Source organism: Thermobia domestica, chromosome 3 (genome assembly GCF_964235325.1).
Source record: "Thermobia domestica chromosome 3, izTheDome1.hap1.1, whole genome shotgun sequence".
Lineage (NCBI taxonomy): Eukaryota > Metazoa > Arthropoda > Insecta > Zygentoma > Lepismatidae > Thermobia > Thermobia domestica.
Window position 1 is genome coordinate 39,421 of NC_137456.1, and position 17,728 is coordinate 57,148.

The 17,728-nt window shown below is 34.8% G+C and overlaps 1 protein-coding gene across 2 annotated transcripts in view; it reads left to right on the forward strand.

Moving 5' to 3' along the window:
- Positions 1 to 17,728, forward strand: part of LOC145682363 (uncharacterized) — a 106,264-nt gene that overhangs the window by 10,232 nt on the left and 78,304 nt on the right. Inside the window, exons 1-2 of one of the 2 annotated variants that reach the window (XM_081753938.1) lie at positions 2,757 to 8,931; positions 11,224 to 11,413. In XM_081753938.1, coding sequence (XP_081610064.1) covers positions 11,308 to 11,413 — 106 coding nt within the window. In that variant the 5' untranslated portion in view covers positions 2,757 to 8,931; positions 11,224 to 11,307. Of the gene's footprint in view, positions 1 to 1,977; positions 11,414 to 17,728 lie in introns of those variants that run through there. The other variant, XM_081753937.1, reaches the window with a different exon arrangement.

Consider the following 17,728-nt stretch of genomic DNA (forward strand, 5'->3'; position numbering starts at 1 on the left):
TGTACTCCCGCCAATACTACTGCGTGTGGATTCTATAGAATCAATCTAGGGCGCCGATTTCTCTGTAACTTTGGGGATCCATTCAGATGCAGAAGGTATATATGAGGGTTTTAAGACAAACTGAATTCAAATTGTGCAAAATATTGTATATTTATAAATAGAATGCGGGGTCCACATGAACTTTGAGGGAGCTGCCCCCGGCCCTCCAGGATGTGTGACCTTGACAGATCACCGTGATCACGATAAGCAATGAAGAAATGGTTGGAATATAAACATACCAGTTGTATTAATAACACACTGCCAGCTCTACTGCCAGAGTTCTACCCTCAGGTACACGCATAATCGGGGATTCCCCGAAACACACGCATGTTGGGAATTTCCCGGTGCAAACGAATGATCTGCAAACCCTCACGCAAACAAAAAAGTACATGATTAAGCAAGTGTACAAATAGGTGTAGGAGGAAGGAATGTTTTGTCGCTGATTTACTCGACCTTTTCTCTCCTATCCACTGTTAATTTTGAGTTCCGTTTCTTTAGCACTAGATGGTGAAGAGCATTGCCTAATTTACAGGTTGTTTTCGCGTAGCATTTTTCGTTATATTTCTTAATGTAAGAAGACCAATGTCACTATTCCAAGTGAACATTTTAATTTTCCGGAAAATTTTCAGTTTTCCGGAAAATTTGCCGCCTTCCGATTTTCCGTTTCCGTTTTTCCGGAAAATTTTCCGCCTTCCGTTTTTCCGGAAAATTTTCCGCCTTCCGATTTTCCGGAAAATTTTCCGTTTTCCGTTTTTCCGGAAAGTGTGGCCATCCCTAGTTTCCAGATGTAATTATAAAAGCTTTGCTACAAAAATATACACACAGACCATAATTCAGTGAGCTCTGAAATACAAAGTAACAAAATAATATATAAGATTCAGTCTACATAGCAATTGTTGCTTAAAGAAGCACAATTTCGAGAATCGAGATAAGACGAGAAATGTTTCCGATACTTTTCGTCACGTCTCGGTTCTCATCTCCAAAGCGTGACGATAGTGTGAGTTAACCTTGTCCCGTCGAGCATCAAAATGTTACGTCTCATCCCGATTTTTTTTTGTTTGTTTTAGAATCGAGATGAGAAAATCGTCTTTTCATGGGCAACATTACACTAAACCGAAATCTATTTTGCCTAATATCACGTTTCTGCTTGTAATGGTATGACCTGAGCGATAATAAGTTTTTAATTCTTCGACATAATTGTTATTATTACTAGTATTATTCCTGAAAATTTGATAGTTCAAGTGTTGAAACAAACGAGTATTCAGATATTTGAATGTAATAAAGCGTGTGTTATCTTCGATCAATCGCCATCAAAATTCCTAAAGTAAAAAAAAAATGCTCGAGGTGTATTCGGTCGAAGATTCTCCAGATTGGTGGTCCACCGCCTAGAACATTTAACCATGATCAATACGCTGTAAATGTTTCGTCTTTAGTCTGGTTACGTTAAGTTTCTCAGCCTCAGCTTGGAATGTTGTATGTTATTTTTTTATTCGATTCAAAAAGCTTTTCATGTTCCTCTTATGATGATATAAGTAAGAGATCTTCGGTATACTTTATATTAGTAAGTTGACTTGCTCTTAAACCTTTGGATCGCAAGTTTATATTTTCTCCAAGTGAAACACAGATAAGAGAGATTTATTTCTCATACTGCGCATTTGTTTAGAAGCAGGTACCATTACCTGGTCAAAGACTTATGACCGGCACGATATAAATGATGGTTCAATTTGATATAGTGAAACAAACTACAGCCTCTTATTTTGGGAATAGAGAGATATGGAGACTTCTCTGTGGTACTCCATTTCATATTTCTACAATATTTTATGTAATAAAACAAATTAAGTATAATCTTATCATGAAATATAGCGAATGATTATATTTTTTGTTGCTACTTAATCATTATCTCCATTCACATTTCCTTGTTGGTTGAACTTGTTACAGGCACTCTAACGTATTAGCTTTCCACGGAGAAGAGGATACGTTTATTACATTAAAGGAAACAATTTCTCATTCAGATGGGGAATCACATACTTCGATGCAGTTTGGCAAAGGATTTCATCGATCACGTTTGTCAAGACATATGCTGCCACAGGAAAGTGAAAAGCGTGATACGTACCAAAAGAGTGATAAACGCTTTAGTCAAAGTTCAACTTTGTCAAGCGGTAAGTTAGTGCATATAGGTGAAAAATCCCACATCTGCGGAGTATGTGGAATGGAATTTAGTGTATTTTCAAGATTTGCTACGCACATGTTAATTCATACAGGAGGAAAACTACACTCATGCCACGAGTGTGGTAAGGCATTTAATAAACGTTCACATTTGGCTACACACATCTTAATCCACTCAGGAGGGAAACCTCACACGTGCCAAGAGTGTGGTAAGGCATTTAATCAACGTTCACATTTGGCTAGACACACGTTAATCCACAGAGGAGAAAAAGGTTACACATGCCAAGAGTGTGGTAAGGCATTTAATCGACGTTCAACTTTGGTTAAACACATGTTAATCCACTCAGGAGAAAAAGGTTTCACTTGCCAAGAGTGTGGTAAGGCATTTAATCACCGTTCATATTTGGCCACACACATGTTAATCCACACAGGAGAAAAAGGTTACGCATGCCAAGAGTGTGGTAAGGCATTTAATGGACGTTCAACTTTGGCTACACACATGTTAATCCACGCAGGAAAAAAACCGCACATGCCAAGAGTGCGGTAAGGCGTTTAATCGACGTTCAAGTTTGGCTCAAGACACATCCACAGGAGAAAATCTCACACGTGCAAAAAACGTGGAATGAAATTTATTCAACGTTCATACGTGTTGATCTACACAGGACCAAAATCTCACACGTGAATGATGTGGAAGAGGATATACTCTACGCTCAAACCTTGCAAGGCATTTCAATACACAAGTGAAAAACCAAAGAGCGTAGCATGGTATTTACTCAAGGTTCACCTATAGCAAATATAATGCTAATCTACAGAGGACAAAAATCTCACGCGCGGAGAGTGTACAAATACATTTACTGGTAGTTCACATTTGGCAAATCGCATGTTGAAGCACAGTTCAATAACCAAAGAGAAGCGTAGGGTGTTCAATAGGATTTAGTTTCGATTCAGCTTTGGTAAGACAAGTAAGTAGGCATAGTAAATACAAAAGAATTTGACGCACTCACAATTTGTTAAGTCAGTTTTTGAAAGGAATGTTAAGTGCACTATTAATACCATACTAAATACGTCTACAATAGAATTAAATGTTAAAGGAATCAGACTACATTAACTCCTTGAAATGTCCTACCTGCCCTTTGTAATGGAATGTGAGTTTTGGAAGACAAGTTATTAAGTTTGTATTTTTGGGGCAGGTGTTACGGGAAATTGGTTCCGCATGTACACTACGAACGGCGCTTCTGCTTTCCTCCTCAGGGTTTGCTGCATAGTGAAAAGATGGCTGAAGCCCAGGAAGATTCCAATGACGATTTCACAAGTGAATGTTTATCTAAAGATAAAATCTCCGAATATACCCCTTCCTGAGACTTCTTATATGTAAGGGAGTTAGGGACATCGAGAATGAGGATGCACCTTCCTCATGAGCTACAAGTGTAGATCCAGCGGAAAAACGTGTTCCATGTCTATTCCAAAACTAAGACTTTCTGGACCATCTGCGTTTTGGCTGCATCTTGCTGGCCGATACATGGTTGCGGAGTTCTGTTTTCATCTTATATATTTATATTACCCGTTTCCAGGACATTCTTTCATGCTCACTCACAGGAACTGTGGACAAATTGGAAATAAGAAGCGATCAAAAAATCAAGTCCTCGTCTCCTCCAAATCGGTTAAACTGATCAAACAAACTTTAGGTTAAAATCGTATTAAGGGTGTATGTGTCAAAAAATGACTCACTAATAATAGCGAACATGATTGCACTCCAGTTGTTGACGTCTTTGATTTCAAAGCGACATTACTGGCACTCTTATCCAAAGTGTTAGTGACTTCACCGGAATTCGTGCTGTATGTTCGGAAAGAGGGTGTGTACCAAAAGTTCGTCACACACTATCTTCTATTCCTTCTCGCTCACAGTCGTTACTAAAGCGCGGGATGATGATGTAAAGTGAATGTGCATGTGGGTTGTTAAAAATAAAGTTCGTACTTATGTTTCGTATTCCTTACCTATTCTTTAATGGGTGCTCAGAAGTTGTTGAGTATACTGACTTACCAACTTTTCACTCGTTTTATAAGAAAAGTTGTTAAATCAGGTTTTAAGTTTTATTCAAAAGTCTACTGTTTATGTTATAAGTATCTGGTACTGTAAGACAACGTCACACCTGTCGAAACGAACCAACATACAAAATTTTAGACCATTGTACTAATATATCGGTATTTCAATACTTCTATAAAATTAAAAGCGCGATCCTGTAAAATCTACCAATAATGAGTTAGCAACTTCTGATTCTTGTGTGTCATTTGATTCGCGTTCAAGCTTGGCAAGACAAATTTTAATATACACAAGTGGAAAACTTCACACATACGACGATTGCGGAAAAGTATTTGGTCTATGTTCAAGTTTGGCAGGACATTTTAATACACAGATGAAACTCTCACACATACGAAAACACACAGGTGAAAAGAAGATTTATATGGAGCTCACGTTTTGCAATGCACATGTTAAAACACACAGGAGAAAAAAATATAATTAAATACTAAGGAACAAACTAAAGCGTTCTAAGTGTGTAGAAAGGACTTAATTAAAGTTTATATTTCGCAACAGATATTTTAATACAGATGGCGAGGTACTGCTCGTGTCAAGACTATGAAGAATGGTATAATCGAAGTTCAATTTTGAGGAAACATGCTATCTCATACAGGTAAAAGATGGCTGTGCATAATTGTGAAAAGCGTTTACATGAAGTCAATATTTTGTTAGTGGAAAGACATTGTAAGATATGTGAAACTAGTTACTGAAAATTCATGTTTGTACATAAAAAGTTATATTCAAGTTACACACGTGATAAAATATACAAATGCTAAACATCTCAGTTGTCAAAAGTGCGATATAATTCGTTCAATATCTCCTATCAATCTCACGTACTGCCAATTCACGTTTCCGCTCGCGACGACGGCAATTCGGCCGTGATCGATTATTTATATTTTTCAGCATTGTGCATGATGCAAATTGTATGTTTTGAAGCATTTAGGTTTAGTAAAGACAAATCATTTGTGACCAAAAGTATACGTTTAAATTAAATTACAACACTGCTAAATATGACTGAACACACTGAACAAAACACAAAAAACAGTATTAACCTTATCAACATCCATGTCAGTTAGCTTGTGATAATGCTGATACTTATTGCAGGGGGGGCAGTAATGATTGAGTGCTTTTGCATATGTTTTTCCACAATATGTAGACTCAAGGTGGGTTCAAAGTTAATCAACATCCACGTCACTGTCCTCTTTCTGAGTTTGCTGGCATGTATTGCAAGTAGTGGTAATTGTTGACTGCTTTTTGAACACGTTTTTTCCACAATCATTACATTCAAGGCGAGTTCTGTTGTTTTCCCTTACCCGCAGATGTAGCATATATCTCCTCAGATTGGTTAGACTGGTTCATCATCGGTAGTTTGTTTTGTGTATTGTGCCAAGCACACTAGCAATTTTTTTGCAAAGTTGATATTTTAGGAGGAGCTTTCAGGTTTTCATTTAATAGCTCTAATGCTAACTCGGACAGATATGGTCTTCTTGATTTATTTTTGATGTTATGGCAGTTAAAAACGAAACAGCGGCTGAAAAATAATGAAACTTTTTACATTTTTATGTAAAGGGGAAACAAGAAAAAATCACGTTTTGCTCCCTCTATCGGCAGATTGGCCGTCCACCCAACACTACCAACTTTGGGATTGTACTGAACGGGAAGTAATGTGTTTGATAATTTTCTCGCAGAGAATTGATATGTTTCAGAGTAGCGAGATGTTGCTCTAAAATGACACATAACTTTCTAATCCACATTTAGAAGCGGGAGATAAACGGGCTCTTTTCTAAGAACAAGGAAAACAGGTTTTCCGGAAACATCTATTAAAAATGAGCGAAAGTGGAAAAGAGATAATGTATGATGTCGGACGCAGAAAGGTCTAGTTTATTTTGTCCTGGCCAGAGGCTCTCAGGCCGGAGAGAAAATAAGAGTAACTCATCCTCTGGAAGAGTAATAGATAAATGAGATATAGTGGACACCAGTAAACACATTGAACAGGAAAGTACGTTGATTATGTTGTTGAGAATTTATTACAAAAGAATTCATTAAAATTTTCTGTTCTTTCCTCAACTTGTGCACCTGATACATCATTGTACTTTACAAGAGGTATGCTAAAAGTTTTAGACTTAGATCTGACAATATACCAAAATTGTTTAGTGTTGTTGATGCTGGTGTCTGAGTTTTTTTTTTAATTTAGTCTAGGTATTTGCTGCATCTCAATAGCTTTTTTAATATTAAGTCCTACATCAGAAAATATTTTAAGATATGTATTCATTTGGAAATGCACACCACAGTTCACAAAGCTTTTTTTTATTATTATTTCGTAATGTGTGGCGACTTGTTTTAACTTTCATTGTTTTTCCTTTTTGAACAGTACAAAATATTTATTGTTGCATTAAAAACATGACCGAAAGAATCCAGTGCCTCGTCTATTGTTCCATCTAGTAAAAGTGTCAATTGTAACACCTGTTGTATTTTACAAATTTTACCCAAAGCGGCTTTCCTTCAGTCAGGTACAAACTTTCATTTTTAGTTGCATTGCTGGCTTCTGGGATTGGGAGTAAGATAGGGAACGGTGAACTCGCTGTCTGGGAGAAGGAACTCTATATGAGGTGACGCATCCTGTCGGAAAAATAGAGATGACATAATCTAAGCTATTATTTTTACGCGAGTTATTAAAATTGTACTATCCCAAATCGAGTGCTTGAGTAGAATATTCGACAAAGGGATGTCGTTTGCGTCTGATGTTATCCCATGTTTACTGTAGATCCATATCTAAGCCCAAGGTATAGTCACCAAAATGAGCAACTTTGTCATCTTGTGACATCATCTGGAAATAATTTGTGGCACGTTTCAAGTAAACTTTGAGGAATGTTCTTATATGGTCTGCAGAAACACCCGACGAAGCTTGTTTTTGGACAGACTTACCTCTGCTCAAATACTTTCACAGTCACGTACGAGATCATTCTGTGCTCTGCTGCTCCACTTATTTTAATACTACAAACAATCCGCCTCTATGGTCTTGCGGTCGTTTTTCTATGTAGATAATTGGTTGAGAAACTGTATTCCACTGTTCCTTAGCGATACTTTCAGACATGTTTCACTCACCACTAAACAGCCATATTTAGTCCGTAAAATTGTTTTTAATGCTTTGCATATTTTGGTAGTATAGTTTAAAGGTGGTTTCCTCTTCACTGCACTTTTAAACAACATTCTTCTGTACATCACCACATTAGACGCAGAGTATGGAGCACCTGATTTGGTACACTTCTCTAGCGTGGGATCACGTTTTCCAAGTCACTCATTTCTTGCCATCTGTGTTGAACATTGAAATTATATTAATTGAGTGTTCTGTAGCAATAAATGATAACGATATTTCACTCCATTTGCAACTGGAGATACTATCGAACGCAGACTCTAGCCGCAACCTTACTACTGGATTCACAATGGAAATGATAAAGCACAGAGATAGCACAAATATTTTTTCCCGAAGCAGGAGCACGAACTTTAACATTTCTACGGTTTGATGCCATCTTTTTGAACTTTATGCATAGACGATCCTAAGTACATACAAAGATGTATTACTGCCAAACTTAACATTGTAACGTATATTAGCGTTTTCGTCGAAGAAAAAAAAAAGAGATTTGTGATAGAACTGAAATATTGTATATTGAATGTAAAGCTAGGAGTTAAGTAATACGGCTTCTACTCGCTAGATGCCCTTCCACTTCAGTTATAAGTGCTAGTTAAGAGGAGTTCCCTCGAATGTCAAGAGACGGCAGCCAGCGGCAGCTTGCTAGGTGGAAGCGGATGATGGCTCGGCCACTTGAAGATTCGAAAGGGTAAGGGATAGTTATAAGAGAGTAGTATGGAAATTAATCTAAATTTTGTTTCGTGGGTTTAACATTGAAATTCTATTTGGAAAACGTGTTTTGGAATTATCTGATGATTGACATAATGTTATATGAATTTAGTGGCTTTGAATATAGTGTTAACCGTATATTTTGAAGAATAGATTATGTGTGATCTTTTTTATGCTGGTTTGGTAAGTAGAGTGCTATATTCTACCTATTTGAAGAATTGGGCTTGAACTTGGTACTGTGTTGGGAAATAAAGGGAGGACGAATTATTTAACCTCTTTTGGCAGTGGAAGGAGATTTAAAATTTATTCGCCCTCTCATTATTTACCATTATAGTGCATAAGATCCCCAATTCTTTGGTTTGGATCACATCATATTGGTTCGGAGTTCCCATGTGGGTTCGAATCCCAATAATCATTGTGTATGGTAGAGCTTAACCTTTTTCAGAGCGCATTAATAATGTTGGGATTTAACAGAAATGAATATTCCAGTTAAAACAAGAGTGGACGTATTACTGGTAATTCCTAACCTACCAGAGAAATATTGTAGGTTTTGGGAAAGAAAAAAGTTAATTTTCAATATTTGGAAACAGTTCGTCAATGAGTACCATAAAGAAGTTAATTTTCAATACTTGGAAACAGTTCGTCAATGAGTACCATAAAGAAGTTAATTTTCAATACTTGGAAACAGTTCGTCAGTGAGTACCGTAAAGAGGTTAATTTCAGTATTTGGGATCAGTAAGTCAATGTGTACGGAAAAAAATGGATCTTTGGAAGTAATAATACTTTTCGGGTAAATTAATGTTTTACTATTTTGGAGATTTCTTGAAGATTTGGAAAATTAATGTTAATCTTTCGAGTTATTACTTGTTTAAAAGTTTTTGAAGAAGTTGGGAAATTTAATCGAATTACTTCAGGTTTTGGATATTTATTGTTATTGTTGGATATATATTTGGTTTTTAACAAATTGTTCCAAGTTGAAATTTGAGAGTTTTACCTGTATTTCCTGTTTCCAAAATTAAGCCTAATCGCTACGAGGAAAAAAAAGAGATTTTTAATTTTTCAGTGAATTTACCCTGCATGCCAAAACAAGAATCGGGGAACGACTATCCCGTCAAAGTGTGCTTGTGATTAATTTGTATGCAGGTAAAGGGAGGAACTGTCTCTAGTAGTTAGGCAAGGTTTGACTTTTGCCTGCAGACAAGTTAATCACGGGACCACGGTTGGTGTGTATGCATGCAACGTTACAACTTTCGAATCTTCAAGTGCTACTTGTTTTGGCCATATACTTGTTTAAATTTGAATGTAATGTTAATAATAAAACCGCAGAGTAATATACAGGAAATATATGGAAGAAATGAAATTTGTGAGAGAAAAATTTTTGACGGTGCATCTAGCATAAGTTGGCACGAGTTGTTGCGCATTTATTTATTGTTTGTAAAAGGAGAAGAATATACGGATAATTTTGAATTCTGGCTACAGGAAAGATGGATAATAGGCAGAATTATGAAAATATTGATAATTTTGAACCTAGTAGTTCAAGTTGTGAAGAAGGATTTGTAGGATATGTAGCTTTTGAAAATCCCTGTTTTCAGAATGTTGAATCAAATTTAAGTGGTAACTTTGTCGAACCTAATCGTGGGAGACCACGGATACGTTCTTCCTCTGTTCCAGGCTTAGATAGACGAAATGTATACAGACATAGTATGCGGTCTGAGCATTTAAATTTTGATTTTAATAAATTAGCAACCGAAGGGGTGCATAAATTGTTATTGGCCGAGACTAATCAATTACCTTTGGTAGACGGAACAAATACGGAGAAGTCATTCCAGTTCATTTTGAAAATAGATAAAATTGTGCGTAGTAAGGATTTACCGTGTGATGTAATTTTAATAGCTAGTTTAGCGCGTACTAAAGGGGAATTTAATTACCTTTTACAGTCAATGATTGGTACAGGTTCAGTTTGGGGAGACATTTGTAGACAACTTGTTATTAAATTCATCTCACCTTTGGCTTGAACGCAGTTTATGCGCTTGGAATTTTACCGAGTTATGAGGGAAAATCAAACTCTGTATGAATTTGTGGAAGAGAAATTGGCATTGATACATGTTTTGGATATGAATTTCGAGGAACCAGTTGTTTGTAATTTAATTTGTAATATGGTTAGTCCAATGGTTCATAAATTTTTCAACTGTAGGGGGTACCGATGACTTTTGAACAACTTGAGGACGCAGCTTTACATTTTGATAACATGTATAGATATAGTAATGATTATTACAAACTGCGGAATGCTGTCGGACCGGTAATGGGTAGTGTATATAAAAATCCCCATAAGATAATAACGAATAAAACGGCTATTTGTAACGTTATTAGTCAACCTAGTATAAATTGTAAACCCGTAAATTTGGCAGAAAGTAGATATTCAGACGGAAATCCTGAACTGAATCAAAATGTAATAGTTGCTAGTGACAATACTCATACGTCATCAGGTAGCGAACAATTTCAAGGTAAAACAGGTGCCATTCGGAAAAATATTGTGACTAGTTCTTCGGGTTCAAATAAACATTTTCAAAAAAGGAACAGGTAGAAATTCGGAACATGGGTCACTGGTGAATAAATCTGGTTTCCAAACTGTAAATTCTTCACAATATAATAAAAACAATAGAGATCTTCTAGTCGTGCCTGCATATATAAAAGAAAAATTAATCAGTGCCCTCCTAGATACGGGGAGTGAGTCCTGCTTTGTGAGTGAGATATTCTTTAGAAATCTGCAAAAACAGTGTAAAATCAGAGAAATAGACGTTAATTTACAAGCTGTAGGTCTTGGAGAACAACAAGTGACAGTTAAATCACGTGTCCGCTTATATTTTCCTATGGGTTTTGAACAGTTTTCTGAAAACTTTTATATAGTTCCATCTTCAGAGTTTGACCTCTTATTGGGAAATAGTTTCCATCGAAAATATCAAGCAGTGATAGATGTGTCCAACAGACTTTACAAAATTCAATCTAGGAAGTTAATAATTCCTATAAATCCAACATCTAACCTGCAACAGTCTACTCCTCGGACGAACTTTTTATCTTTTAGGGATAGCGTAGTCCATCCCACTCCAGCACGCTTGAATCGGGTTGAGGAGGCTGGTCGATTCGCTAGAACCATGCAAAATCGGACATGCAGATCAAGACAGCAGGCGCTAGGAGAGCAACAATGGCTGCAGAATTGGAAACCTATGTCGATCATGAGGTGCTCCAGGTCCAGAATGCAGCATCTTCAGAAGGTAATTATAAAGTTTCTTCGGAACTTTTAGATAAAGATACTGAGTTACAAACTTATGTAAATAATTTAGTATCTTCTTTTTCAGACGTTAGTACGGATCGTTTAAGGTGTGTGAAGGATTTCTATTATCAAATTGAATTAGTAGAAAATACTCCTGTTAAGTTACAACCATATAGTGTACCAAACTATAAACAAAAGGAATTGGATAATTTTATTCAAGATTTGATTAAAGAGGGGGTGGTAGAAGAGATTAATGCCTCTCCATTTTCCAGCCCGTGTTTTTTAGTAGAAAATAAAGACCACAGTAAGAGATTAGTCGTGGCTTATGGATTTGTGAATAAGAAAATAATTACACGTAATTTTCCGTCACCCGATCTTGAAAATGTTATCTCTAGTATATCAAATAACCGTATATTTTCAAAAATTGACCTTAAGAAAAATTTTTATCAGTGCTTGCTCACTGAGAATAGTAAAAAGGTAACAGCTTTTGTAACTAAAAATAAAATGTATCAATTTCGGCGCCTGCCGATGGGTCTATCAACTTCACCACATGTTTTGAGTTATTTGATGTAAAAAATATTAGACGGCTTGATTGGGGATAACTTAGAGATATTTTATGATGACATGTTAATATTTACACCTGATTTGGAATCACATAAAAAACTGGTTGAGGAAGTAGTAAGTAGGTTCCGGGAAGCTGGATTAACTGTATCACCTTCAAAAACTCTTTTGTTTCAAACCAAAATAAAATATCTAGGGTTTCAATTCGAACGTGGGACGATGACCATAGATGAGGGCCGACTTGAAACTATTAAAAAACTACCAAAACCTAAGAATAGAAAGGGCTTGAATAGGGTGTGTGCGTTTTTTCAGTTCTTTTCTAAATTTGCACATAATTTTGCTGAACTCATTGTACCATTACAGGAGATGCGTTCACTCATTATACACATGTTTAAGATTAGTATCATCTTGTCTGAATATACATAGGAAGTTGACGTTATCTCTTATAAGCTGTTTAGGTACTTTTGAATATGTTTGTGCAAGATAGAAACAGTCTAAATGTCTATGTCTGCCTCTCGTAAAGTAATTTCTAACAGTATCTTGGTTCTCCAAAATGTAATCGTCAAACACAACAACAGAGTATTTTTCACATTCATCAATAGGTACAATAGAATCATTACCGCTTAAGAACGTTGCTATTTGTTTCTTAAACTTTAGTTCTGTCTTTTCAAATCGATCTTTTAACTGCTCATACCTTGGTTGATTCATGCTTTTAGAATATATGTAGAAGTAATTATTGTTTAACCAGCCTGGCTGTAATAAGAAGTTAAATAGCAAAAACGTTTTACCACACGCCGACGGACCCACGATAAGACAACGAACATCATCAGGTATAAGTTCCCCATTTCTTTTCTTAGCTGTTGTTTCTTTTATCATCTCTTTTACATCCCAACTAATAGTTTTCTTACTCATTTATTATAGAGAAAATCGTTCTTTTATGATTAGAGAGTACAGACCAGATTCGTTGATGAAGATTGTATGAGGATGTACACTTGACAAGGTCCCCGAAAACGGGACCTTGATTTGTTTGTATGTAACTTTGTCTTCTTCATCTTCGTCTATGTGTTTAGTCAGTGCTTGTACGTTTACAAGACTTTCAGGTCCTTCACATGTGAAGGGCCAAGGATTAGAGACTTGACTTGTATTTACATAGCCTATCTTATATCTTTAAGTTGTTCTCTGATCTTAAGCAACGTATCTTTTATATATTCGCTATCCATTTCACCATTCAATGTTATTATCATCTCTAACTGTTCTTTAAATGAGCTAATACAAGTGACAATGGTTTTATATTCGTCTTTTCTTTTGCTTATGTTTAACTTAGAAGACAAACCTGTTATTATAGCACTTCCAGTTGCAAAAGACGTTGTTGATATTGAGTAAATTGTTACAGGTATAAAAATATTGATAAACCCAGTTGTTGCAGAAAGAATAACTGATAACGTGATCAAAGAGTAGTATGCATATTTAACAATTCGTAGTTTTCTCTTTTTCTTCTTTAAACTGTATTCTAACTTTCGAATGACATCTTCTATTAACTTGATTACTTTCTCTCTTGGAATATCTCTAGGTAAATCAAACTCATTCATTTATTATATAATAAATGGCTAAGGTATTTAAGCTAACGAGTGATACTTCGGTTTTAAAGAAGAAACTCCATTACGAATTAGACAACAGGAGCAACTATTTAAGTATAGGACTAGTTGGGTTTTACAGTACATATCTAACTCCGAACATAACACAAAAAAACAGTTTCTCATATGGTGATAGACAAGTTTTTATACCAGAAGGGCAATACAGCTTAAACAGTCTTAATGAATATTTAAAATCTCAATCCATCAACATAACATTATCAGAAGATCATTTAAGAAATAGAGTTAAAATTGAAACTGATAGTAATGATGTTACAATTGGGAGTATAGGCACTGTCCTCGGGTTTAATGTTTTTGAAGTTTTAGAAAAGAACAAAACACATATTGGAAGTAAGTTGCCAAAGTTTCATCCGTTTGATACTATAAATGTTCACTGTAATATAGCAGATGGCATGTTTGTTAAAGATACAGAATACACACATAGAGAAACAGGAATTTTAGCATCATTTAAAACAGATGCCGAGTTCAAACATAGTATTATTTACGAGCCTACTTATCCATTATTTTTCCCTATATCCAAAGACAAGGTTGATAATTTTGAGATAAGGATAACAGATGAGAATGATTCCTTAATTGATTTTGGTGGAGCAACAACAACTGTACTTTTGCAAACCAAGATTTTCTCTTAGATAAATAGGAAGATGTGTTCTATTAAAGGTTGTATGTTTAGTGTTCCTTATAACGAACTAAAGGATTTAAATATTGATCATGTATTAACAAAGAAACAACTTAACGATAAAGCCAAGAAAATTAAAGAAGGTAAAGGAATGGATTTAACTTTAACTACTGCACAAATGAAAAAGATTAAGAAAGAGCATATTGGCGGTTTTATCTTTACAATTCCAGCCATTCTAGCAGCTTTAGGAGCAGTTGGCTCATTAGCAGGTGGCGCAGCAGCGATTACTAAAACTGTACTTGATGCTAAGAAGAATAAACAAGAACTTGAAGAACAAAAAAGACACAATATGGCTATGGAAGAAAAGCAGGGAGCAGGTAAACCAAAGAAGTCAAAAAACTAAAACCATTGACCAACTTCGATATAGAGAGGTTGGTTAAAGAATTAAAGATAAAACGATTTAGAGGTGTATTTATGAGTGATGAACTTCCACAAAAACCCTATGTACATGAGTGTGGTATAGTTAACCTTGATAAATCAGAAAACATTGGTACTCATTGGATATGCTATTGGAAAGAAAACAACATAAAGTACGTGTTCGATTCTTATGGTGGTGTTCCTCCTAAACAACTGGTACAATATATTGGTACCGAAAACTTACTTTACAATGACGAACGAATACAAGACTTTAACTCAGTTATATGTGGTCATCTTTGTGTTGAGGTTTTAAATCTTCTAAATCAAGAGTATTCTTTTAGCGACGTTATGTATATGATTAAAAATGATTAAGTGCTTTTATGGTTTGTATCCATAAAAGTTTTGCTTTAAGATAAATATGGAAGCTATACACAATAGATTTTTAGATTATTTTGAGAAGCATGAGGATGAACTCGATGCACTAGATAGATATAATTTTTATCAGTATTTTCAGGATGTTAGCGAGATAGACTTAAAAGATAAAAACAACGTATACAATGTTATTGATTTATGGAAAAGGTTAATACCAAAAGTTTTGTACACGGAAGAAGAGTTGGGAAAGTTACGTCCAATAATTACCTTAAAGGACTTGCTGTCAAATTATAGCTCTAGACCATTACAATGCAGTTATTGTGGTATTAAGTCATTAACAAAAGGTATGAGTAGTTACATTTGTGATGATTGTTCTGTAGAGAGTGGTTGGGTTTACAGTACTTGTGAAGAAACGAAAGCTGCTTGCGTACGAAAACCATGGTATGATACTATAAAAAGATTTAAGTTACAGTTATCTCGTTTGCAAGCTTTACAGGATAGAATTATTCCTGAAGAGGTGCTCAAGGTGTTAAATGATGAACTTAGAGATATACCAAGAGATTTAATATCAACAAAAGATGTTCTAGAAGTACTAAAGAAAAACAAATGCACAAAATATTATGATGATGTCTATTTAATACACTATCACCTTACCGATCAAAAACCATTAAAATTACAACATATGGAGGAAACACTTATAAATGAATTCGAAAACTTACACGAGGTCTTTAGGGAACTGTATGCGGAAAGAGCATTGTTTATTAACTTGAAATGTGTATTGCACTATCTGTTGATAAAGCATGATGTTCATGTTGATATTGATTTTAAACGCTCACCTAGACAAATAGAGATGTTAAAGAAATGTTTTGAAAAACTAGGATGGACATTTTCTGTATAATAAATGAGTATAGATATATTTGGCAATGTTAAAGATAGAAAAGGTGATGTTGATATTAGCGAAGAAAAATTAAAATTGTTGGAGAATTTAAATGATGTTGTTAGCGTAAGTCAACTTAGGTCAATAGAAGCCCAATTAGAGAACGATAGAAAACGATTTGGAGATGCATTAGAAACGTTACAAGACACATACATAAAGAAAGAAGATTTTCAAAAGATTAGGATGGATACTACTAGATTGATTATGCAAAAAGAAACCATGTCTCTACTATATCGATTAAGAGCTAAAAACGTTAAGGAGCCATTCTTTAGAATATTTAATCTCTCTAACGGTTACAAATTTCTCTATAATGGGAAAATAATGCACATGGAATTAAGTTTGGATATATACTTTCTAGATATATATTTGGGTGATACTTTGATTAAAGAGATACCTTTTGACTTTAAGAAGAACGATATAATTACGATTAAACCAAATAAAAATTCTGCTATGGAAGAAGGACAATTATTGTTTGGTGTAATGTACATAGAGAGAGAGCTTTCCTAAAGACGTTTGCTATATAATAAATATGGATATCTTTGGTAATGTTAAAATGACATCAGAGTTAGATAATGCAATTGTGAGAAAAGATATTGCTATGTTGAAAGAAGAGCTTAACTTCATCAAACGGAGTTATGTTATAGAGCTTCATAGTCGATTGATATCAGAAAATGTTGAAACTCCGTTCTTTTTAATACATAATCTCTCTATCACATACAAATTTCTTTATAAAGGTAGGATAATGCATATAGAGTCATCTTACAATACGTATTATATAGATATATATTTTAATGATTCTCTAGTTGAAACTTTTCCATTGCAATTTAATACAAATGATAATTTGGCAATTAGACCATCTAAAGATTCTGATCTGAAACATTGTAAATTACTATTGCTTCTTATGCATGTAGAAAGAGAAGACGAAGATAGTGATGATGATGGTGAGAATGTTGATAGCATAATATTAAACAGCGATAGTTATTGATTTTCTATATAATGAACAGGATGTATTGTGTTAAGTGTAAGAAATCGACAGATACGAAGAAAGATACCATTAGAATTGAACAAACAAAGAATGGAAGATATCTCAAGAAAGGTATTTGTTCTGTATGTGGTATTACTAAAACCCAATTCGTTAAAAAGCCTGATTGACTAGAAGAAGGTAAAGGTATTAGAGAAGACATTGTAGAAGAAATTCACAAACCATCTAGAAAAAACTTTGACAGATTAAGTGTAGTTATAAAAGGTATCGATGATCTTTGGCAGGCTGATCATGTAGAAATGGATAGTGGAGTATTAAAAGGCGTTTTCAAAATCAATAAAGGTTATAAGTATTTGCTAACGATTATAGATGTGTTCTCGAAATATGCGTTTGCTGTTCCTGTTAAAGATAAGAGTGGTAAGAATGTCACAGAAGCATTCGAATCCATATTAAGAACGAGAAAACCTAGCAACTTACAAACAGATCAAGGTAAAGAGTTTTACAATAAAGAGTTTAAGAAGTTGATGGATGAAATTAAGATTAATCACTACTCAACCTATAGTGGTAAGAAAGCTTCTGTGGTTGAAAGATTTAATCGAACACTTAAGCAGAACATGTGGAAGAGGTTCACAACACAAGGGAATTATAAATGGATAGAGATATTACCAACACTAGTTAAAGAGTATAATCATCAAATTCATAGAACAATTGGTTTAAAACCTATAGAAGTTAATAAGAAGAATGAGCGAACAATATTGGAGAAAGTGTATCAAAAAGAA